Source organism: Aphidius gifuensis, linkage group LG5, assembly GCF_014905175.1.
Source record: "Aphidius gifuensis isolate YNYX2018 linkage group LG5, ASM1490517v1, whole genome shotgun sequence".
Taxonomy (NCBI): domain Eukaryota; kingdom Metazoa; phylum Arthropoda; class Insecta; order Hymenoptera; family Braconidae; genus Aphidius; species Aphidius gifuensis.
In genome coordinates, this window is record NC_057792.1 from 4,162,885 (window position 1) to 4,184,750 (window position 21,866).

The window sequence follows — 21,866 nt, forward strand, 5'->3', positions numbered from 1 at the left end:
TAAAATGAACTTGATAATTAGAGAGGATTAAAAAAAAAATATACACACTGATCTTAAGGCTTGTTTTACACGATATTTTTTTTTTTTGTCATCAAGGTTTTTCATGATCAAGAAAAGTAAATAAAGATGTCTCTACTCTTCAAATCTCTGGTGTAGCTTGTTGAAAAACTGCCTGAATTTTCACACTGAATCGGACCACGCTGTTAAATTTCTTTTCACAGTCGTTTATATCTCAAGCAGGTTAGTTTCCTATAATAAAATTATAAAAATATTAATAACTATTTATTGTAACGTGACAATTTAATTAAAAAAAGTGTATATTAATTATTACAGATATGGCACCACGTTATGAAATCGCTGTTGGCCTCAACAAAGGTCACAAAACATCAAAAATTCGTGTAGCAAAAAGCAAAGCTGAACAAGCTAAAACTGTTACACTCAGACCAGCTCGTCTCAAGGGAGTAAGTTTTAATTAATATATTATTTATGTCACTCTATAAATAAATAAATAATAATTAATTTTAATTAAATATTTTTTTTAGCGTGTTACCAAACACAGTAAATTTGTTCGTGACTTGGTTCGTGAAGTTACTGGACATGCTCCATATGAAAAACGTGCTATGGAATTGTTGAAAGTGTCAAAGGACAAGCGTGCTTTGAAATTCTTGAAAAGAAGACTTGGAACACACATTCGTGCCAAGAGGAAGCGTGAAGAACTTGGAACAGTTCTTGTCCAAATGAGAAAAGCTGCTGCTGCACATCATTAATTTTTTTATTTATAAATAAATTTTCTTTCCATCAAAACAAATCTTGTCTGATGGTGTCAATAATTTTGATATGAATTCAATAAAAATGAAAAAAATATAATTAACAAAATTAAGTATCAAAACATGTATTTTTATTTAATATAAAAAATTACCTGAAAAAGAAAACATAGAGTAAAAAAAAATAAATGAGGTAGAAAACAATGAATAATAATAACAATAATTAAAAGTCATATTTGAATCCATAATCTGTTGTAGCTGCAGATGTACCACTATTTTTTTTCTTTGATGTACCAGGACGAGGATTTTGAGTTTCATCATCGTCATCATCATCATCAGTATTATGATTATTTCTTTGAGCTGTATCATTATCATCATAATTACGTTGTGTATTATCTTCAGGTTGTTGCATTTCTAAACATCTTATACTTGTCAAGCCATTTTCTTGTCTATATAATTCATAAGCACGATTATGACTACTCAATTGACTTAATTTTGATATAAAATTTTCATCATGAGTTATAATAATAAGTTGAAATGATGAACGATGTTTAGCACGTAATTCAACATATTTATATAATGTTGATGCAAGACTTCTTGCATTATCTTCATCAAGATTTGTTGTTGGTTCATCAAGTGCTAAAATACCACATTGTTCACAAAATGTTTCAGCAAGTGCAAGTCTCATTATAATTGATGCTAATACACGTTGACCAGCTGAACAACGTCCTTTCATATCCATTTCAACACCATGTTTTATTTGTACTAATTTATAATTAAATACTCTTTTTTTAGTTGTACCAGATGCTGCTTCAGTACGTATTTGTATTGATGTTGTATCACTACCAGTATAAATATATTCCCATAATTTTTTCATTGTTCTATTAACTGTATTCATTCTTTCTTCATGATAAACAGTCATTGCATCATCAAGTGCTGCATAATATATCAGTAAATCTTCAATAACTAATTTTATTACAGCATGTTCAATACATTTATTTTTATATAATTTTTCAACATCTAAATTTTCTGGTCTTTTTAATTCTTCATCAAGTAATTTTATATTTTGTTGAATTTCTTCTTTTTGTCCTTTTGCTCGATTTATATTACCTTCAATAAGTTCATTGTCATGTAACAATTCACGTTCTTCTTCTTTGAAATTATCAAAATTTAGCTTTTTTATTTTCTTTTGAATTTCATTTATTTCATCTTTTAATATATCATATGTTTTCATTTCTTTACGAAGTAATTGATTATCAGTTAAATTACGTTTTTTAGTTTCATGACATGATATATCTTCTTTTATTTGATTTATTTCTTCTTCTTTTTGATTTTTAATTTGTTTATTATCATCAACAGAACTTTTAATATCAGCCATTATTATTTTTGTTTTTTCAAGTTGTTGTTTAATATTTTGATCAATTAAACGTTTTACTGATCCTTGAATTCCTTTTAATTCACGTATTTCATGTGAATAATTAATTGATAATTCTGTGTCTTTATTTTTTTCAATACGATGATTATTTTTTATATTTTTTAAATCATTTGATATTGAATTAACTTTATCTTTAGCTTTAATTTCAGATTTCTTTAATTGTTCAATTGAATTTTTTAAATTTGTTAATTTATTTTTCAATGTTATCATATTATCTTTTAATTGTTTGACTTCTTGTACCTCATTATGTATACGTAATTGATTTTCTAAACATTTTGTACGTTTATCATTAGCATTTTTTAAATATTCATCATTTTTAGTTTTTTTATCTTGCCATAAACTTATTTTTTCACGTAATTTTTTAATATTTGAACGTAATTTTATTTGTTCATCACGTAATTCATCCATTGTTTTATTTGTTTTTCTTCCTGAATTTGTTAATTCATCTTCTAAATCATCAAATGATATTTTAAGCATAGTTATATCATTAATATATTGATCCCAAAGAATTACATCTGAATGCATTTTTTTTAATAAATCAAGTTTTTTTTCTGGCTCAATTTTTGAACTTTCAAGATTTTCAATTATTTCCAATGTTTTATTTAAATTTATTTCTTCTTGTTCAATATTATTTTTTAATATTTGTTTTGTATTATTTTCAAATTTTAATATTTTCTCGACAATTGGTTTTAATGATAAAAGTACTTGTTGTTTATCTGTTGCAATTTTTAATTCTTTTTCTAATTTTTTCATCATTTCAGGATGTTGTTTTAAATCATTTGTCATTTTTTTAACAAGTGTTTTAGCTTCTAATTGATCAGCAAAATTACGTTCACATAATGGACAACATGGTTTTTCATTTTCTAATTTTTTCATATACTCAACAAATGCTGATTTTTGATATGAAAACATTCCTCTTTTATTTGATAAATGTTTAACAATTTTATTATGTTGTTCAAGTTCATTATCCAATGAATTATAATCAGAACAATGATTTAATACTCGTTTTTTATCAATATCAATTTCAGCTATTTTTGAATTTAAATCTTGTTTTTTATGTTTTATTGTTTGTCTTGTACAAACAGCTTTGTTATCTTCAATTTTAATTTGTTTATTTAATTCTTGTAATTCATATGTTAATTCTGATTGTACTTCATCAATTTGTTCTTTTAAATTAACTTCTGGTAATTTTTTTATTTTTAATATATAATAAATATTATTTTCATGTTTAGCACGAAATTCATCAATTGATTTTTGCATTTTCGTTATATCTTTTTTTAAACTTTCATGTTTCATTGTTAGTGCATTTTGATCTTGTATTATTGAAATTTCTTCTTCCAATTGTCCTTGTTGTTCTTCAAATTTCTTTAAATTTTTTGTTTCATTTTTAATTTTATCAGCAAGATTATCATTAGCTATTTCATTTTCAATTTGTTCAATTGATTTTTCAATTTCTTCAATGTCATTATTAATTTTTTCAAGTTTTTGATTAGCTGAATCAGCTCTTAATATTTTATTATTTGTTATACGAATTGTATTTTCTGTCTCAATAACATCTTCTTCATCTCTTTCTAATTCAGATTTAATTTTTGCATGTTCATTTTTTAATATATCTAAATTTTTAGATAATCCAGATTCAACTTTATCATGTTTAGCACATTTTTCATCAATTGATTCTTTAAATTTTTCCATTTTTTCATCAATAATTTTTATTGTACTCATAACTTCATGCTCTGATGTAACATCAATTGGTTCAAGTTGCCATGTTGTTATTGCTTTATTTAACATTTCATTTCTATCTTCAATCATACGATTTAAATCAGCCATTTGTTGTCCAAGTTTACCAAGTGCTGCATCTTGTTTTGATAATTGTATTGTTAATTTTTTTTCTTCTTTTATTAAATCTTCAATTTCCATTTGTATATTATCAATCATTTTATTTTTTTTATCAAGAATTTTTTTATCTTCATTTATTTGATATAATAACTCGTCATCAGTACCAATAAATGTTTCTTTTATTGCTGATTCAATATTTTTTATTTGTTTATTTAACATATCAAATTTAACAATTTTATTTTGTTCAAAAATTTTTAATTCATTATATTCACCCTTAATTTTATTAATTTCTTTTAAACGTTCTTTTTTTGGTTCTAAATCAGATTCCCAGTTTTGAATTGTTTCAGATATTTCATTTTTTCTATTTTTAAATTCACGAAGTCTTCCAAGTTTTGCTCGACATTCATCACTTCTTGCCTTAAGATATTTTTTTTCTTGTCCAATTATACCAGCCTCAACTCTTTTGCTTGGTATAAGTTTTTTATGAATATATTCAAGAGCTTTATTATACTCAACAGTATCAAATATTTCATCAAAACGATCTTTTAATTTTTTACTTTCTTCAAGTGGCCAATTTGCCTCATCTTGATGACAAAAAATAACATTATTAATAATGGCTTTTGGTAAACCCAATAAATTGGTTGTTTCTTTATCCATATCAGCACAACGATGATTCAATTGAATTTCCTAATAATAATAAAATAATAAATTAGATATTTCATTTAATCTATAATAATAAAATAAACATATATAATTATACCTCTTTTGTTTTTGGATTAATTTTACAAATAACATTGTCCAAACTTTTAAATCTAATAGTATTATCAACTCTCATTGATTCAATTGCTCTTGTTACAATAAAACGTTCACCTTTACGATCAGTAAATTCAGCTTTAACAAGACCACGTATTTTAATTGATTTCATTTTTTTCAACATTGGATCATGAATAAATGATTTACCACGATCTGAATTTGGTGGAAATTCACCAGTTGCAGCAAAACGAAGGCATTCAATTATTGTTGTTTTTCCAACACCATTTTGACCAACAATTAATGTTAATGGACGTTCAAATTTAATATGAGCCTCTTCGGCATCATCAAAATTACGTATTCCACGAATTGACAAACGTTTTACCCTCGACATTTTTAACTCTTTTGTCAAAACAATTTCCTCCAATTATTTGTGTAGTAATTTGCTGAAATAAAAAAATTATAATTGTAATTAGAACTAGAAATAAAATCAATCATTTATTTGATAATAAAGACAAAAGGTTTCAATGAATTAATACCAACCTTAAATATATTTTTAAAGCCCAATAGTAGATGATTTAGAAAAATTCAATTTTATTTGTTCTTTTAGAATTTATAGACGCAAGTTAGAACGAGTTTAGCTTTAGACCTGTTGAAGGGAGGTTACTTGATACCACTTGATACAATTTGATATGTACACACACATTGCATTCAAATGCAGTTATTTTGTTATTTACCGGTTTCTCAAATATTTATAAAGTAAACAATTATTTATTACGTCATTTAGCCAAATTAAGCTTCATTTTCACTAAAATACATAATTTTTATTTACAACATCAGCCTTAACACGGATACACTGCCATTTTAATTTTGTACACTTCCGCTAATTCAAATAAAAATTATGTAATGTTTAAATTTAAAAAAATTTAGTCATTCAATTAGATTTTAATTTAAAAAAAAAAAAAATAAAGTTCATATTTTTAAAATTTGTAGTTATTAAATAAAAAAATACACATGGAATAATGAGCTTTAAATAATAATTAAATTAATAATTACTCTGATAAATATAATTTTATTTCCCATAAATTAATTTATATGTTTGAAACATATTATAAATATATCATGGTACAAAGAAATTAATCGAAATCATTTAAACATAGCCATTGGTCGATTTGATAATATTTGATGATAATTATCATTTAAAAAATGAATATTTTTATTTTGGTTTGCAAACTCCATCACGCCATGCACCATTGTGGTCATCACATATTCCTGAACAACACTCGCTGTTACCATGACAATGGTTATCCCAATCTTGTTTACAAGCTGCATTTGTAGATCCAGCCAGCATTGCAATAGCAGCAAAAACAGCTAATAAAATGAGATTGAAATTCATCTTTGTTGTTGTTGATGTTTTTTTTTTTATTTAACTTTACTGTTGAAATAATTTTTTTAATAATAAATTATAATATTGTTTTAATAAATTTTATATTTACCAATTTACCTAAGCAATGCTTATTGTTGAACTTTAGTTGATTGAATACCTTGTTGCAGTAAATATTGTGGTATTTATAGGACTTCATAGCGTTTCTTTAAGGAAAAAAAATAACAATAATTAGTATTACAGGAAAAAAAAAATTAAAACAATTTATGTGATAATTTTTAGCTGATAAATTATCGAAAATCGTAAATTATTGTATTTAGTGCAACAGTGATAAATATTGAATAAAACTACTCAAATAGTTTTTTTTTCATAAATTTAAAATAAATATAAAAAAAATTTATTTTTTTTTTTTCTTTCTAAATAATAAGGAAAATATTTTTCAAGGAAAAATTTGAAGCAATTTACTGACAATATATCAATCAAATTTATCTCTTTGAATATAATTATTTTCATTTACTCTATTTTTTTTTTTTATTACTTAAATTTATCTACAAATTTGTAAGTTAAATAGAAAATTATTTAAATTATTTTTAAATAAAATAAGAATAAAAAAATAATATTTAAAATGATATAATTTTTATTTTTTTTTTTTATAAAAATTTTAACAAAATCAAATAATATTTACTGCATACTATTTAATTTAAATTTTACAATGATAATTTTAATTAAAAGTATAATTATTTTATATTTAAAGAATTAATTTTTGTTGACTTAAAACAGTTTTCAACCATTGATAAGATTTTCTTGGTATTCTTTCACGATTTGGATCTGTAAAATTAACGTAAATCAATCCAAATGGTGACCTAAAAAACCAAACAAAAAAAAAAAATGATTATCATTTAAATATTACAAATAATAATATATATTATTAAATAATACTTACGAGAACCCACCAGCCCACTCAAAATTATCTAAAAGAGTCCAAATAGTATAAGCTTTAACATTACATTTATAATTTTTAATAGCCATTAAAACTTGTTTCATGTGTAAATACAAATAATCAATTCTATCATCATCTTGCATACTACCATCTGTTGGAAATCCATTTTCCAATATATAAATTGGCTTATTATCATATTTATTTTTAATTAATTTAAGTAAACTTGATAAACCATGTGGTACGATCTATGAAAAATTAAACTCATTAATCATTGATCTCATTGATCTATTAATAAAAAAACTAAATTATAAATATATTCTTACATTAAGCCATGAATGAGTACCAACAGTCCAACTTTCATTATTTGATAAACGAACACCCGAATAATCATCCCATCCAGTAACATTATTTAATTCAACATTTTCAGTCATTTTTGCAGTATAATAATTTAATCCAAAATAATCTGATGTATTTCTATAAAAAATAAAACCATAATTATTATGTATATTTATATAAATTTTTTTTGTTTTATAAATAATAAAATAAACAAACCTTATTCTTCGTATCCATTTAAATGAAAATTTAGGAAGAATAGAATTTTTATATCCTTTATAATGACTATTTAATTTAATTCTTTTTTTCATAATTTTTGGATAATCACCATTTTTAGAAAATATTGGATTTGCAAACCAACCACAATTAAATTCAAATGCAATTTTACTACTTTTTATTTCATTATTATTAATTGGAAAAAAATTCATACATGTATTTGTAATACCAATTTTACCATGTTGTTTATAACGAAATTCATTATCATAAATTTCATATGCACGTGCATGTGCTTTTAAAATATTATGTCCACATTTATATGCACCAACTTCATTTAATTTTAGTCCTGATAATAAAAAAAAATATGATAATAATTAATTAGTAATATATTTATTTTGTAATTATTAATTTTAATAATTAATATACCTGGTGCAAAATAGCCAGTACCATATGCATGTGTACATATGGAATATGGCTCATTAATTGTTGTCCAAAATTTGACTCTATCACCAAATTCTTGGAATGCAATTCTTGCATAATTTGCAAATTTTTCAACAATTGTTGAGTTTAACCAACCACCAATATCATCCAATGAAGCAGGATGATCCCAATGATATATTGATAAATATGGCGTGATATTATTTTCAATAAGTTTATCAATAACTCTATTGTAATAATCAATTCCTTTTTTACTCGTTTTTGTACCACTTCCTGCTGGTAAAATTCTGGACCAACTTAAAGAAAATCTATAAAATTTAAACTACAAAAAAAAAAAGAGTTAAGAAAAATCCAAGTTTGTTAAAAATTAAATTTTTTATTGTATAAATTTTAATTTTATTGCATAAAGGGTTTCATATTTATTTAAAGGGATTTAAAGGGTTTTTTTATTTTTTTTTTCAATATTGATTTACTTACTCCTCCTTTTTTTAACCATTTAATATCGTCTGCATATTTATTGTACGAATCACATGCTACATCGCCATTAACTCGTGCAGCAATTTTATCAGGATAATTATGAGAAAATGTATCCCAATTACTTGGACTTTTATCTGTAATAAAAAAATAAAAATTACAAAATAAATAATGTTTAAAAAACGATATTTAATTAAATATTATTTTTTATATTTACCATCAATATCCCAGGCTCCTTCAATTTGATAAGCCGAGCTTGCAATTCCAATTTCCAATGATTTTGGTATATCAGAAAAATTTTTATCCATCGCATTAATGCACCTGCACAATGAATAAATTTTTTTTTTCAATTAAAAAAAATTAATAATCTTGTATTAGAATTAAAATTAAATAAAAAAAGCCATACCATGGTAAAATAGATATAATTTCTATTAAAAATACGATCATTTTGAAACAATTCAAATGACTATATTAAGAAAAAAAAAAATTGTAGCTTTATAATGATTGATCTAGAAAGATGAGCTTCTCTATTGTATTTGATGGATCATTAGAAACTAACTTATATAAAACTAGAGCTATTATAATACAGATTATTAAATTTTTTGAGGTGGAAGATTATTGATTTAACCTTGGACAACCATATTTAAAAAAAAAAAAACTAAAACATGTTGATAAGACACTGGTATTTTTGTATATCCACAAATAACAACATGATAAAAACGTAGACTACTTTTATATAATTTGATCACGTGAATTAATTATTTTCAAATTATCTAAAGAAATAAAATCTCATCTATTAATTTTAAATAATATATAAAAAATTATACAACACTTGAGAAAAAAAATACAGCAAATTTTTTATTTTTTAATTTACAAAATTTCATTACTTATTTTTAAAAATTTTCAAATAAAATTATTTATTATCGATGCACTTTTTTTTTATTTTTTTAAATAATTGATCAAGGTCAACTATTATTTTCAATTTATACATTTTTATTATTTTTTTTTTTTTAAGTCTTTAATATTATATTGTTGATACACTTTTTTTTTTTTAAAACAAATGTTCAAGGTCATTAATTTTTTAAATTTTTCTATCGATTAAAAATTAATAATAATTATTTTTTTTTTGTTCTTAAAAAAAAAATCACATTTTTATTATATAATTTTATTTTACACATTTTTTATTAATTTAAAAAATTTTTTTAAGTAATAAAAAAAATATATTATATCAATACACACTTTTTAATTTTTTATATAATTGTTCAAGGTTGATTATCATGATGAAAAAATAAAAAAAAAACAAAAAGAATTTTTAATTTAAATATTATCAATTTTGAGCTAGATTTTTTAATATATTTGTTATTATTATTTTTATCTCTTGTGTTTCATGGCCACGACATTTTATTTTAGACTCATTTGTATTTAAGTTTATCATAAAAAATAGTTTTAAAAAAAATCACGTGTTGTGGTTGGTCAGGGATTGGGTTGAGATATATGGGATGTCTTGGTTATTTTTGTTCTATTTTTATTTCTACTGTCTGTGAGTATTTATTTTTTTTATCATTTTATTTTTATTTTTTACTACTACAATTGGATCAATTAAAATACACTGTTAAGCTATTTTTTTTTTTTTTTTTAAAATCTCTTTCATTTATATAAATACACACACATTTAACAATTATTATTCGATTACTTAAGACTGTATACTCTCCGACTGATACGCAATCCTCGTCTCCCTTGATGATGCTTTTTATTTATTTTTATTTTTATTTGAAAAGAAAAAAAGCATCATCGTTGCATTTGCCTGTACGACACCTGTAAAGGAGAAACCATAGAAGACCTTGAACGAATGCCCTTCAATTTTATGCATATAATTAATCACGTCATTCTACAACTTCCTTTTAAAAATAAAGAAAAAAAAATCTAAAAAATTTTATCGTGATTTGTTTAAATAAAATATTTAACTGATATTTTAAAATTTTCTTTATCATATATTTTATGATAATATACTCTCAAATATCAAATATATTTTAATCACCCTGACCTAGTTATTTTTATTTTTAAAATGATTTATCAATTTTATCGTTTTTTTTTTTTTTTTTTTATTTACTCAAAATAATTATCTAAACTTGACCTTTAAATATCCAACCTTCCACAACACATTCTAGTCTTTGATTAATAATTTTTAAATAATCATAAATTATATCTTCAAAAATGCAATATTTTTCTTTCAAATTTATCATGATTTTTTTCTTTTTTTTAAATTTACAATTAAATATTTTTAATTAATTTAAAATTTACAAACAAATTATTAAATTCTATTTGCATTAAATTCATCAAAAGATATTAATTTTCTTCTATTTAAAACACAGCCAAGCCAAGAAGCAGATAGTCGTGGTGTTCTTGTTCGATTTGGATTATTAAAATCAACATGAACAATTCCAAAACGTTCTCTGTAAAATAAATAATAAATATAATCATATACATGTTTTTTTTTTAATATATAAAAACTTACTTGTATTCCATATCCCATTCAAAACTATCAAGTATACTCCATGCTGTATATCTATGAACATTACATCCATCAACATTTATAGCAAGAAGCATTTCTTCTATGTAAGAATAAAAATAATTTATTCTATTAATATCTTGAATATCAGATTCATTAGCATAACCGGAATACCCATTTTCCGTGATGAATACAGGTGGATTATTGTATTCACATTTTATTTTATTTAATATACTTCTAAATCCTTTTGGAACAACCTAAAAAAATAATAATAATTTAAAAAAAAATTAAATAAAGAATATAATTATAATTTAATAATATATTATTTTTAATTGGACTATTTTTTAATAAATACAAAAATAAATTTATACAAGAAATAATGACTTACACTCAACCATATTGATGCAGCTCTCATCCAACTTTTATCAACACTACTAACAATACCAGAGTCATTGATCCAACCTGTTATAGGATTTTTAGGAACACTCTTTACCAAATTTGATGAGTAATGATTCAAACCGAAATAATCAGATGTACCTCTAAAAAAAAATAATATATATGTAAATTTATATTTAAATATTTCAATTGAATATTTACTTTATACGTTGAATCCAGTCAGGTGAAAATTCTGGAAGTCTTGATCTTGGATAACCTTCTAATTTGCTATTTTCACCAATTCTTTCTTTCATTACTGGTGGATAATCACCATTTTTCGAAAATATTGGATGTGCAATCCATCCAGATTCATATTGAAAAGCTACATCAGAACTTTCTGTATCATTTTCTTCAACAGAAAAATGATAAAAACCAGCAATTACAATACCAATTTTACCATTATTTATTTGTCGAAATTCTTCATCATAAATTTCATAAGCTCTAGTATGTGCTTTTAACATATTATGAACACAAATATATGGTCCTATTCCTGGCATTTTAAATCCTGTAATTAAAATTAATATATTGTATTTTAATTTTTAAAGCTTGTGTAAATTTATTAATAATACCTGGAGCATATACACCAGTGCTATAACTACTTAGACAATTAATATTTGGTTCATTTATTGTTGCCCATAATTTAACTCTTGATCCAAATTCTTGAAATACAATTCGAGCATAATCTTCAAAATAATCAACCATTAATTCATTTGTCCATCCTCCTAATTTATCTAAAACATCAGGATGATCCCAGTGATAAATAGTGACAAATGGTTCAATTCCTTTTGCATGAAGTTCATCTAAAACATTTTTATAATGTTGTACTCCTTCTTCACTTATTTTATTAGCAAAACCATTTGGTAATATTCTTGCCCAGCTCAACGATAAACGATAATAATCAAACTGAAAAAAAAAAAAAACAAATTACATTATAAAAATTATAATATACATATATTAATTTTTTTTTTAACATACTCCAATATCACTGATAATTTGAATATCTTCTTTGTATTTATTGTATGAATCAGAGGCAATATCTCCAGTATTGTCTTCATTGCTATTTCCTTGATTTTTACCATGAGTAAAAGTGTCCCAATTATTTATTCCTTTATCTATTAATTAAAAAAACTATATATCAAGTTGAATTTTTCATACGAGATTAACAAATTATTTTTAAAAAAATTTATCTTACCACTGACATTCCATGCGCCTTCAGTCTGATAAGCTGAACTTGCAACACCAATTTTAAATCCACTTGGAAAACATGTATTTTCAGCAATACTATAATTAATTAACAATAATTAAAAAAAATTTAAAAATTTATCAAAAATATTTTATCTTACCATTGTGAATACAATAAATTTATCAATAAAATAATGATAAATGATTTATCAAAAAAAAAAATCATTTCAACAATTTAATTAACAATATGTTTATAAAAAAGATCAATGAATATATTTAACACGTTTAAATACTAATGAGTTGGAATAATTCTACAAATAAAATTCAATGAGACATATAAATATTGTTAATTCGAATGAATAATTATTTTTCAATTAAATATTTGAATATTTACTTTTTAAAATAATAAATATTAATTGATATAATTTTTTTTTTTTTATTTCAACCTTGCTTTTTATTTATTCACATTGACAATTGTGTTCATATCTTGTTGATAATTTATTTGCCAGTAATTCACAAATATCCAAAGAAAAATAAAATGAAATTTCTATAAGACAAACTGTATCACATTGAGAATACAAGGCGAGATCACATCACTTTGTGAATATATTTATTTTATTTAAAGTTGTTTTGCAACTTTTATTGCACAATTACATTCCCGTAATACTCACACTCAACAGACACACATTTTTGAACTACATACAAATTTTTTTTTTTTTTGTTTTTTTCTATTTATTTCGACAATGATTATTTTAGGCTACATGTAAAATATATATATATTTTTTTTAACATAAAAAAACAATTAAAAATAAAAAAAAAAAAAAGAAAACAATTATTTATTTCAATAAATTTTTATAATATTTATTTATTCAAAATATTTTTCATAGATTAGATATATAAAATTCAGATAATCAGATTCCAAAGATAAAAACATTTCCTGATGATATGTACTTGTTTACATGAACTTGGCTTTGAATTCATCAAAAGATATTAATTGTTTTGAACGAATAACTTCAGTCAACCAAGCAACTGATAATCGTGGTGTTCTTGTACGATTTTCATGATTAAAATCAACATGATAAATTCCAAAACGTTCTCTGTAACAAAAGAATATTAAAAAAAAAGTTGATAAGAGATGTTAATAAATTTTAAAAAATATTTAAATATTAATTGATAACATACGTATATCCTTTACTCCATTCGAAATTGTCCAATACACTCCAAACAGTGTATGCTTTGACATTACAACCATCACGATTAATTGCCACTAACATTTCCTTCATGTAAGAATATAAATAATCAATTCTATTAATGTCATTGATATTTGTTTCATTACCATAATTAGAATAACCATTTTCTAAAATATATATTGGTGGATTATTGTAATCATTTTTTATTTTTCTCAATAATTCTCCTATACCTTCAGGAACAACCTGAAATTTCAATAACATTATTAAAAAATATCTATAAATGAATAATTAAAAAAATTATTTGCTTGCTTACGTATAACCAACTTGAAGCACCACGTGGCCAGCTTTGATTTACACTTTCAATTATACCTGTGTCATCATACCATCCAGTAATATTATTATAAGGTACATTTTCAGTGTATCTTGATGAGTAATGATTTACACCAAAATAATCAAATGTTCCTCTGTTAATTAATACATAAAATAATATTATAAAAATCGTTATTTTTTTTTTTTTTTTTTGTAAAATTTATATAATTACTTGATATATTCAATCCATTCAGGTGAAAAAACAGGAAGCCTTGATTTTGGATGTCCTTCTAGTTTACTATTTTCATCAATTCTTTTTCTCATTATTGGTGGATAATCTCCATCTTTTGAAAATATTGGATTAAGAAACCATCCACAACCATTTTGAAATGCTATATCACCACTTTCTGGTTCATTTTTATTTTTTGAAAACCAATAAGAAGAACTTATTGATATTCCAAGTATTCCATTTTGGGTTTTTTTAAATTCTTCTTGATACATTCTGTAAACACGAGCATGAGCTTTTAACATATTATGTCCACACATATATGAACCAATACCAGGCATATTCAAACCTATCAAAAACAAATAATATATTAATATTATATATAATCAATTCCCCACATTTTTTTGTTGAAAAAAAAATAACATGATAATTTACAAACCTGGAGCATGAGTTTCTTTATCATATGCTTCAGAACAATCGACATTTGGCTCATTGAGTGTTATCCAAACTTTAACCTTAGGTCCAAGTTCTCTAAAAACAACTCTTGCATAATCAGTAAAATAATCAACTATCAATTCATTGGTCCATCCTCCCATTTTTGCAATGACATTAGGAATATCCCAATGAAATAGTGTTACAAATGGTTCAATTCCTTGTGAATGTAATTCATCAATAACATTTTTGTAATATTGTATTCCTTCTTTACTTATTTTATTAGCAAAACCAGTTGGTAAAATTCTTGCCCAATTTATTGATAAACGATAATGATTAAACTAGAATATAAAAAAAAACATTTTTCAATATAATAAAAAATATTTTTACGAGAGATTAATAAATTGTATAACTTACTCCAACATTTTTTAATAATTGAACATCTTCTTTGTATTTATTGAATGAATCACATGCAATATCACCATTGCTACCATCAAGAATTAAATGACTTTTTGAATGAGTAAAATCATCCCAATTACTTTGTCCTTTATCTATTAAATAAGAAAAAATTATTTTTATATCAAATTCATTTAAAATATATACGCACCACTTGTATTCCAGCCTCCCTCAATTTGATATGCTGATGTTGCTGCGCCAATTTTTAGATTATTCGGAATTTTTAAAAAACTTTTATCTTCACATTTAATTAAACTAAAATAATATATTAATTATTTATTTTTTATATTATTTAAATAAACATTTATTTATATACATAATATAATTCTCACCATGGTAAAATTATCAAACAAGTTGTTACAATAATAATCTTCATTTTTATTTGTCGGAAAATTTTAATTTTTTTTCTTATTATATTTTATTTCGTTTAGCTTGAAAATATGTTATTGTTTATCATCATCAAAACATACTAAAATTATCTATCGTTGTATCACGAAATATATATAAAAAAAAATTTTTTTTTATTTATTTATATCACATGTATTTTTAAATTTTAAAAATTGCATGCGTTGTTTGGAATAATTTTATGAGCTAAAAACTTTCCTTTATATTTAATTTTATTTTTATTGCTTGTTTTTTTTTTCTTTATTTTAGCAAATCTATTTTTTTTTTTTTTATTAATTAACTCACATACAAAATTTTTTCTTGAAAAGATTTTATTTTATTTTTAAATGTACAATGTATAAAAATAATGTTAATTGTTACACAGTTACTTTATTTTCAAGATGACTGTAATAAGAAAAATTGACACTACTATTTATTGAAAAATTTTAATCAATTTTCAATGCGATAAACAAATTTCGCGAGTATCAATTGATGATAAATCTATGTTATATCTAGACATAAAAATACGATCTTTCTTTTGTTCAAAGTGATAAAAAATTTCAATAAAAAAAAACATCTTAATCTTGGTACAACGATGATCTTAAAAAAAAAAAAACATGACAGATTACATTTCAATATGACAATAATATCATTAATATAAAAAATTTATTGATTATTAAATTCTTCCAGAGACAACAGATTTCTTTTGTTGTTAATATATTTCAACCAATAATAAGACTGTCGTGGTGTTCTCGATCGATTTGGATCAGTAAAATTTACGTAAACAATTCCATACCTTTCTCTGGAAACAAATTAAAAAAATTAATTAAATTTTTTCAATTAATAACATAGTAAAAGGTATTATATAAATATACATACGTGTATCCTCTACCCCACTCAAAACTATCTAAAAAACTCCAAATTGTATATTTTTTAACATTACATCCATCACGTGTAATAGCCAATATCATTTCTTTCATATAAGAATAATAAAAATTAACTCTTTCAAAATCTATGATATTTAATTTATGACCATAGTCAGCAACACCATTTTCCATAACATAAACAATTGGATTATTATATTCTTCTTTTATTTTTCTCAATAATCCACTAAAACCATGTGGTACTGTCTACCAAAAAAATAAAAAAACATAGTTTATCATTTTTTATCTTAATTTTATTTAGCTGTAATAAATTTTCATAAGTAATAATATAATATTTACCTTCATACCACTTCCAATACTTGGCCAAGAATCATTAACACTTTGAATAATACCACTGTCATCATACCATCCTGTTTGTTCATCTTTTTCAACACTATCTACCATGTTTGATGAGTAATGATTTAATCCAAGATAATCATAAGTTCCTCTATTAAAATTATTAACATTAATTTTAAGTTTTAAATAAAATTTATTTATATTTGTTTAATTGGATATACCTAATATATTTAATCCACTCAGATGAAAACACAGGAAGTCTAGATTTTGGATAACCTTGTAATTTACTATTTTCATCAATTCTTTTTCTCATTATTGATGGATAATCTCCTTTATTTGAAAATACAGGATGTGCAAACCATCCACACTCATATTGATATGCTATATCTGGACTTTCTGTATCATTTTTATTAATTGGAAAAAAATGACCACAACTTACAACAACTCCAACTTGTCCATGCTGTGTTTTACGAAATTCTTCATCGTAAATTCGATATGCTCGGGCATGAGCTTTTAACATATTATGAACACAAATATATGGACCAACTCCCGGCATTTGTAAACCTACATTATTTCCAAAATATTATTATGAAAAATAAAAAAATAAACAAAAATGTTATTTTTATTTAATATTCACCTGGTGCAGAAGTTCCACTTCCGTAGCCGTAATTACAAAGAAAAGTTGGTGCATTAATTGTTGTCCAAACTTTAACTCTAGAACCAAATTCACTAAAAACAAATCTTGCATAGTCAGCAAATGCCTCAACCATTGTTTCATTTAACCATCCTGATACTTTTTCAAGTGCATCAGGATGATCAAAGTGATATATTGTTACAATTGGTTCAATATTATTTGCATGTAATTCGTCAAGAACATTTTTGTAATATTGTACTCCATCTTGACTTACTTTATCAGCAAATCCAGTTGGTAATATTCTCGCCCAGCTCAATGATAATCGAAAATGATTAAACTAAAAAAAAGAAAATAATAATATATTTTATTAGTATAATAGATTAAAAAAAATTTTTGATTTAACTTACACCAGCTTTTTTCATAAGTTGAATATCTTCTTTGTATTTATGATAAGTGTCTGCTGCAATATCACCATTACTTTTATCTTGTATCATGTCGATGTTGCTATGAGTATATACATCCCAAATGCTTGGTGATTTATCTACAAACATTAGTATTAATAATTAAAAAATAATTTATTTTTAAATAAATTATAATTTATATTGTATAATAAATAATAAATATTTTTTACCAGATAAATTCCATGCCCCCTCAGTTTGGTAGGAAGAACTTGAAATTCCAATTTTTAAATCATCCGGTAAATAAAAAAATTTTTCATCATCTGCTTTAATGAAACTGAAATTATTGTTTAATTAATAATAAATTCTTCTTATTGATAAAAATAAAAATGAAAATTATACCATGGTAAAATTATTAAAATTTTAATTACAAATGTTAACATTGTTATTAATTTTAACGGTAAAAAAGTCTGCATTATTTAAAAATTAAATAGATACAGCTTATAGAAAGTAAAAAAAAATATTGAGAAAAGAATAACATTGATGACTTTTTATATACATATATACCTTGGTATTTTTTCCTTATAAAATTATCATCAGATTAAATACCGATAATATTACTATTTAATAGTAATCAATCATTTGTGTCATACAGTGTCATAGACTTTTTAAATGATCATTTTCCTTGTCAAAAAAATTGCTCTGATAAGAAGTATTTTAATCTTGATGAAACACATCACTTGAAAAGTCATATTTTCATGTTGTAATATTAAAATATGTTCAGCATTTAAATTTATTATTATTTTTTGGTTTTCCTTAAGAAATAATTAAATGAAAGATTTAATAAAAATTCTAAAACTTTTCACAAAACTTGATTAACATTCAGCTGTGTAATAGTAAATTAAATAAACATATTCTATTGAGCTATCAAACACTTGGTTAAACAACATTGAATACACGACAGTTTGTCCAGACTGACTTGAAAAATAAAAAAAAAAAATAACACACAATAATGCAGACTAAAAGAACGATGTGAACTACTCGATGGTAAACTCTACACTGTTTTCAGTGGGGTGAATAAAATAAAGAAAAATTCATCACAAGTCATTGTCAAAACATTTACCACTTTAAACATTGTATATCGACACTACCTTGGATGAGAAAAAAAAATTCAAGTATCATATGGCTTTGACACACCCCTTATTTTTCTACTGGTATTATATGTGTCTATCATATTGCGACTATAAAATACAATGAAGTAAAATTTTATTCTCGAGAAGTCATGTCGAATTTAAAATTCATCACGAAAGCTTGACAGGTAAAATATTGCAATATTAAATAAAACGTTTTAACTAAGTGTGAATAACAACCCCTTACTAAGTTTTTCCTAGTAATTCACCTCCCTCTAGTCAATAGCCTCCTCAATGGGAAATAAAATTTAAAATATCATCTGGCTTTGACACTCCTTTTTTTATCTTTTGCGGTTTTATAGGTGTCAATCAAATTTTCACAATAATAGATAGCCGATGAAATACAACGAAATAAAATTAAAAGCTATATGTTAAATTTAAAATTCATCACGTATGTTCTCAGAGTTTTAAATAAAAAAATTGAATGACAGGTAAAATATTGCAGTATAAAAAAATTGCATGTGCAGTACTGACACTTCCTTTTTTTTTTTTTAATATTTATCTTGAATTTCATTTATACTCTTTACACTCTTGCATTAAAATAATACTCGTTGAAATAAAACCTGGCTGTTTGAAATATAATGTCGATTTTTGAAGCAGGTTATTATAGACACGTTAAAAATTGTTTCTTCATACTTGGTACATGGCCAGAACAATCAAAAAAAGTATCTTATACAATACGTGTTATTTTTATTGGGATATTAATATCGTCAATGATTCCGGCAGTATGAAAATAAATTTTTACATATAGTCGCAATATTTATTAAAAAATTGTTTTTATTTTTTTTTAAATTTATTTTACAGTACATACATATTTGTAATGTTTGGGGAAATTATAACGAGATTATACCATGTCTACCAGCACAAGGAACAGTTTTTATTGCGTTTATGAAATATTGTTTATTAATTGCTCAACCAAACATGGTAAAAAAAATTAAATAATTATACTGCATACAGTGAATTTGACTGTTGAAAGTTAATTACAATATACAAAAAAAAAAACTTACATACTTTTTATATTTTTATATAATTTTTTTTATCAAGATTTCAAAGATTCTCAATCAAATAAATGATGACTGGAAATTATATAATAAAACACAAAAAATAAGTGAAGCAATGCATCAGCATGCAGGAACTGGATCTCGATTTACACTTATTTATTTATGTACAATAAAATGCAGCTAATTTTTCTATTATATTTATTAGAAAACAATTTTTTTTATTTTGTATTATTTATAACAATCTAATTTTTTTAGATTTAATATTTACTGCGGGAGTTGTGTGGGCAGCAATATCGTACATTCCTGTTGTATTAGATATTGTTTTACCAATGAATGAGAGTAGGGAAAAAAAATTTGCTTATGAAGTTGATTATGTTATTGACTCACAAGTATATTATAATTGGATCCACATACACTGTCTAACTGCTGTGCTTATTATAGTTATTTGGATTTGTACAACTGATTGTTTTATCGTAATTATTTTGTTATGTATTATTATAAATCAGAAACATTCTATATGAAAAAAATATTATTTCACGAGCTATTGTTGTTCATCAAAATGCTATTTCGTAAGTAATAAATTAATTATATAATTTTAATAATTTTAATCTTAATAATTTCATGATAAAATATTTCAAGGTTAGCAGAACTCATTGAAAAATTCGTAACAATAATGTACGGAGGAGTTTTTCTAATCAATATGATTGTCATCAGTATAGGAGGCTTTCATGTAATATAAAAAAATTATTTATTTATTTTCTGTAAAATAAATAATTCTAAATAAATTAAAATTTGAAAAATAAAATTTTTTTAGATGATTCTAAGATGGGATGATAAGCCTGAAGTAATGAGAATGGCTCTTTTTACAATTACTCTAAGTATAATGTTATTGTTCAATACATTACCAAGTCAACAATTGATAGATAGCAGTGGAAATGTATTTTATAGAATGTAAGTTTATATTTTTAATATAATAATTTTGTGTATAATTAAAAATTAAAAAATTTTACAGCACCGAGTGTCAATGGAATAAATTAACATTAAAATCACAAATTTTAATTCAAATTATGCTAATACGAAGTACACAAACAAATACTCTAACAGCAGGAAAAGTTTATCCAATCAATATGGAAAGTTTTGGTAAAATAATGAAAACTTCAATGTCTTATTTTACAGTATTAAAATCAATGCAATAAGTGCTTTTATTTTTCTTATATATTTTACCTGTTTGTAAAATATAAATGACATTTTTATCTATTAATAAAATATTTAAATTATGCACAATTAAAAATATATTTATATTACGCTTATTGATGATTAAAACAACAACAACAACAGCAACAACAACTGACACTCCTTAAAGAAATTTTAAATTTTCAATTGAAAATTTTAAACAAATAGTGCTTTTAATTATAAAAGTGAAAAAAAAAATAATTAATCGTTTAAAAAAAAAAAATGTTTTTTTAACAATGATATTAAACTTCAACTAAATTCACACGTATTAGTTGTTTTTTTTTTCTTCAAACACGCACTTCACAAGATAAATATACGTACATTTTTTTTTATATAAAACGAATGTTTGAAAAATTTGTATATACCGAGGAAACGATGTAAACTACATGACCACTTGTTATACCAGTAGGGGAAAAAAATTATAACAAGTCATTGTCGAAATATTTTAGTGCTTTTAATATTTTATCGATACTGAATGAGAAAAAAAAAGCAAGTAT

General features: G+C 23.3%; 6 protein-coding genes across 9 annotated transcripts; 1 reads left to right on the top strand and 5 right to left on the bottom strand.

The window, feature by feature from the left end:
• The first annotated feature begins 106 nt into the window (after positions 1–106).
• LOC122856952 (60S ribosomal protein L36-like) lies at positions 107–880 on the top strand. Its single transcript, XM_044158881.1, has 3 exons — positions 107–240; positions 334–461; positions 543–880. The coding sequence occupies exons 2-3, from the start codon at positions 336–338 to the stop codon at positions 765–767; spliced, it is 351 nt and encodes a 116-aa protein (XP_044014816.1). The 5' UTR covers positions 107–240; positions 334–335; the 3' UTR covers positions 768–880.
• A 45-nt stretch (positions 881–925) lies between these two features.
• LOC122856954 (DNA repair protein RAD50) lies at positions 926–5,517 on the bottom strand. Of its 3 annotated transcripts, XM_044158884.1 has the most exons (4): positions 5,329–5,517; positions 4,996–5,231; positions 4,796–4,926; positions 926–4,722 (listed from the first exon to the last, which is right to left on the bottom strand). In XM_044158884.1, exons 2-4 carry the CDS (start codon positions 5,177–5,179, stop codon positions 988–990), a joined length of 4,050 nt encoding a protein of 1,349 aa, XP_044014819.1. In that variant the 5' UTR covers positions 5,180–5,231; positions 5,329–5,517; the 3' UTR covers positions 926–987. The 3 variants fall into 3 exon arrangements, with proteins under 3 accessions (XP_044014819.1, XP_044014817.1, XP_044014818.1); XM_044158882.1 differs by having other exon boundaries at positions 4,796–5,231; XM_044158883.1 differs by having other exon boundaries at positions 4,796–5,245.
• Positions 5,518–6,917: 1,400 nt separating this feature from the next.
• On the bottom strand, positions 6,918–9,122 carry LOC122856239 (myrosinase 1-like). Its single transcript, XM_044157931.1, has 8 exons — positions 8,977–9,122; positions 8,788–8,891; positions 8,574–8,707; positions 8,085–8,418; positions 7,662–8,004; positions 7,433–7,583; positions 7,113–7,354; positions 6,918–7,032 (listed from the first exon to the last, which is right to left on the bottom strand). The coding sequence occupies exons 1-8, from the start codon at positions 9,015–9,017 to the stop codon at positions 6,918–6,920; spliced, it is 1,464 nt and encodes a 487-aa protein (XP_044013866.1). The 5' UTR covers positions 9,018–9,122.
• A 1,726-nt stretch (positions 9,123–10,848) lies between these two features.
• On the bottom strand, positions 10,849–12,996 carry LOC122856955 (myrosinase 1-like). The gene is made up of 8 exons (XM_044158885.1): positions 12,858–12,996; positions 12,707–12,795; positions 12,490–12,626; positions 12,084–12,417; positions 11,677–12,019; positions 11,468–11,618; positions 11,086–11,336; positions 10,849–11,023 (listed from the first exon to the last, which is right to left on the bottom strand). The coding sequence occupies exons 1-8, from the start codon at positions 12,920–12,922 to the stop codon at positions 10,882–10,884; spliced, it is 1,512 nt and encodes a 503-aa protein (XP_044014820.1). The 5' UTR covers positions 12,923–12,996; the 3' UTR covers positions 10,849–10,881.
• A 545-nt stretch (positions 12,997–13,541) lies between these two features.
• LOC122856956 (myrosinase 1-like) lies at positions 13,542–15,685 on the bottom strand. Its single transcript, XM_044158887.1, has 8 exons — positions 15,642–15,685; positions 15,461–15,564; positions 15,271–15,404; positions 14,861–15,194; positions 14,428–14,770; positions 14,200–14,350; positions 13,879–14,129; positions 13,542–13,793 (listed from the first exon to the last, which is right to left on the bottom strand). Exons 1-8 carry the CDS (start codon positions 15,683–15,685, stop codon positions 13,652–13,654), a joined length of 1,503 nt encoding a protein of 500 aa, XP_044014822.1. The 3' UTR covers positions 13,542–13,651.
• A 462-nt stretch (positions 15,686–16,147) lies between these two features.
• LOC122856957 (myrosinase 1-like) lies at positions 16,148–18,977 on the bottom strand. 2 transcript variants are annotated; one of them, XM_044158889.1, is made up of 8 exons: positions 18,513–18,977; positions 18,179–18,282; positions 17,955–18,088; positions 17,551–17,884; positions 17,135–17,477; positions 16,917–17,064; positions 16,573–16,823; positions 16,148–16,495 (listed from the first exon to the last, which is right to left on the bottom strand). In XM_044158889.1, the coding sequence occupies exons 3-8, from the start codon at positions 18,039–18,041 to the stop codon at positions 16,360–16,362; spliced, it is 1,299 nt and encodes a 432-aa protein (XP_044014824.1). In that variant the 5' UTR covers positions 18,042–18,088; positions 18,179–18,282; positions 18,513–18,977; the 3' UTR covers positions 16,148–16,359. The 2 variants fall into 2 exon arrangements, with proteins under 2 accessions (XP_044014824.1, XP_044014823.1); XM_044158888.1 differs by lacking the exon at positions 18,513–18,977 and adding an exon at positions 18,348–18,391.
• Between the last annotated feature and the right edge of the window lie 2,889 nt (positions 18,978–21,866).

Excerpts from the sequence above, each read along its gene's own strand:
- LOC122856954 (XM_044158882.1), bottom strand. The coding sequence starts at position 5,179 with ATGTCGAGGGTAAAACGTTTGTCAATTCGTGGAATACGTAATTTTGAT. Across the intron at positions 4,723-4,795 it reads TTAATCCAAAAACAAAAGAG|GAAATTCAATTGAATCATCG; the intron begins GTATAATTATAT and ends TATTATTATTAG.
- LOC122856952 (XM_044158881.1), top strand. The coding sequence starts at position 336 with ATGGCACCACGTTATGAAATCGCTGTTGGCCTCAACAAAGGTCACAAA. Across the intron at positions 462-542 it reads GACCAGCTCGTCTCAAGGGA|CGTGTTACCAAACACAGTAA; the intron begins GTAAGTTTTAAT and ends TATTTTTTTTAG.
- LOC122856955 (XM_044158885.1), bottom strand. The coding sequence starts at position 12,922 with ATGATTTTTTTTTTTGATAAATCATTTATCATTATTTTATTGATAAAT. Across the intron at positions 12,796-12,857 it reads AATTTATTGTATTCACAATG|TATTGCTGAAAATACATGTT; the intron begins GTAAGATAAAAT and ends AATTAATTATAG. Across the intron at positions 12,020-12,083 it reads CACTGGTGTATATGCTCCAG|GATTTAAAATGCCAGGAATA; the intron begins GTATTATTAATA and ends TTTTAATTACAG.
- LOC122856239 (XM_044157931.1), bottom strand. The coding sequence starts at position 9,017 with ATGATCGTATTTTTAATAGAAATTATATCTATTTTACCATG. Across the intron at positions 8,892-8,976 it reads ATTATATCTATTTTACCATG|GTGCATTAATGCGATGGATA; the intron begins GTATGGCTTTTT and ends TTCATTGTGCAG. Across the intron at positions 7,033-7,112 it reads GAGTGGGCTGGTGGGTTCTC|GTCACCATTTGGATTGATTT; the intron begins GTAAGTATTATT and ends TTGGTTTTTTAG.
- LOC122856957 (XM_044158888.1), bottom strand. The coding sequence starts at position 18,388 with ATGTTAACATTTGTAATTAAAATTTTAATAATTTTACCATG. Across the intron at positions 18,283-18,347 it reads ATTTTAATAATTTTACCATG|TTTCATTAAAGCAGATGATG; the intron begins GTATAATTTTCA and ends CAATAATTTCAG. Across the intron at positions 17,885-17,954 it reads AACTTATGAAAAAAGCTGGT|TTTAATCATTTTCGATTATC; the intron begins GTAAGTTAAATC and ends TCTTTTTTTTAG.
- LOC122856956 (XM_044158887.1), bottom strand. The coding sequence starts at position 15,685 with ATGAAGATTATTATTGTAACAACTTGTTTGATAATTTTACCATG. Across the intron at positions 15,195-15,270 it reads AATTATTAAAAAATGTTGGA|TTTAATCATTATCGTTTATC; the intron begins GTAAGTTATACA and ends TTTATATTCTAG. Across the intron at positions 14,351-14,427 it reads GAATGGATTGAATATATCAA|AGGAACATTTGATTATTTTG; the intron begins GTAATTATATAA and ends ATTAATTAACAG.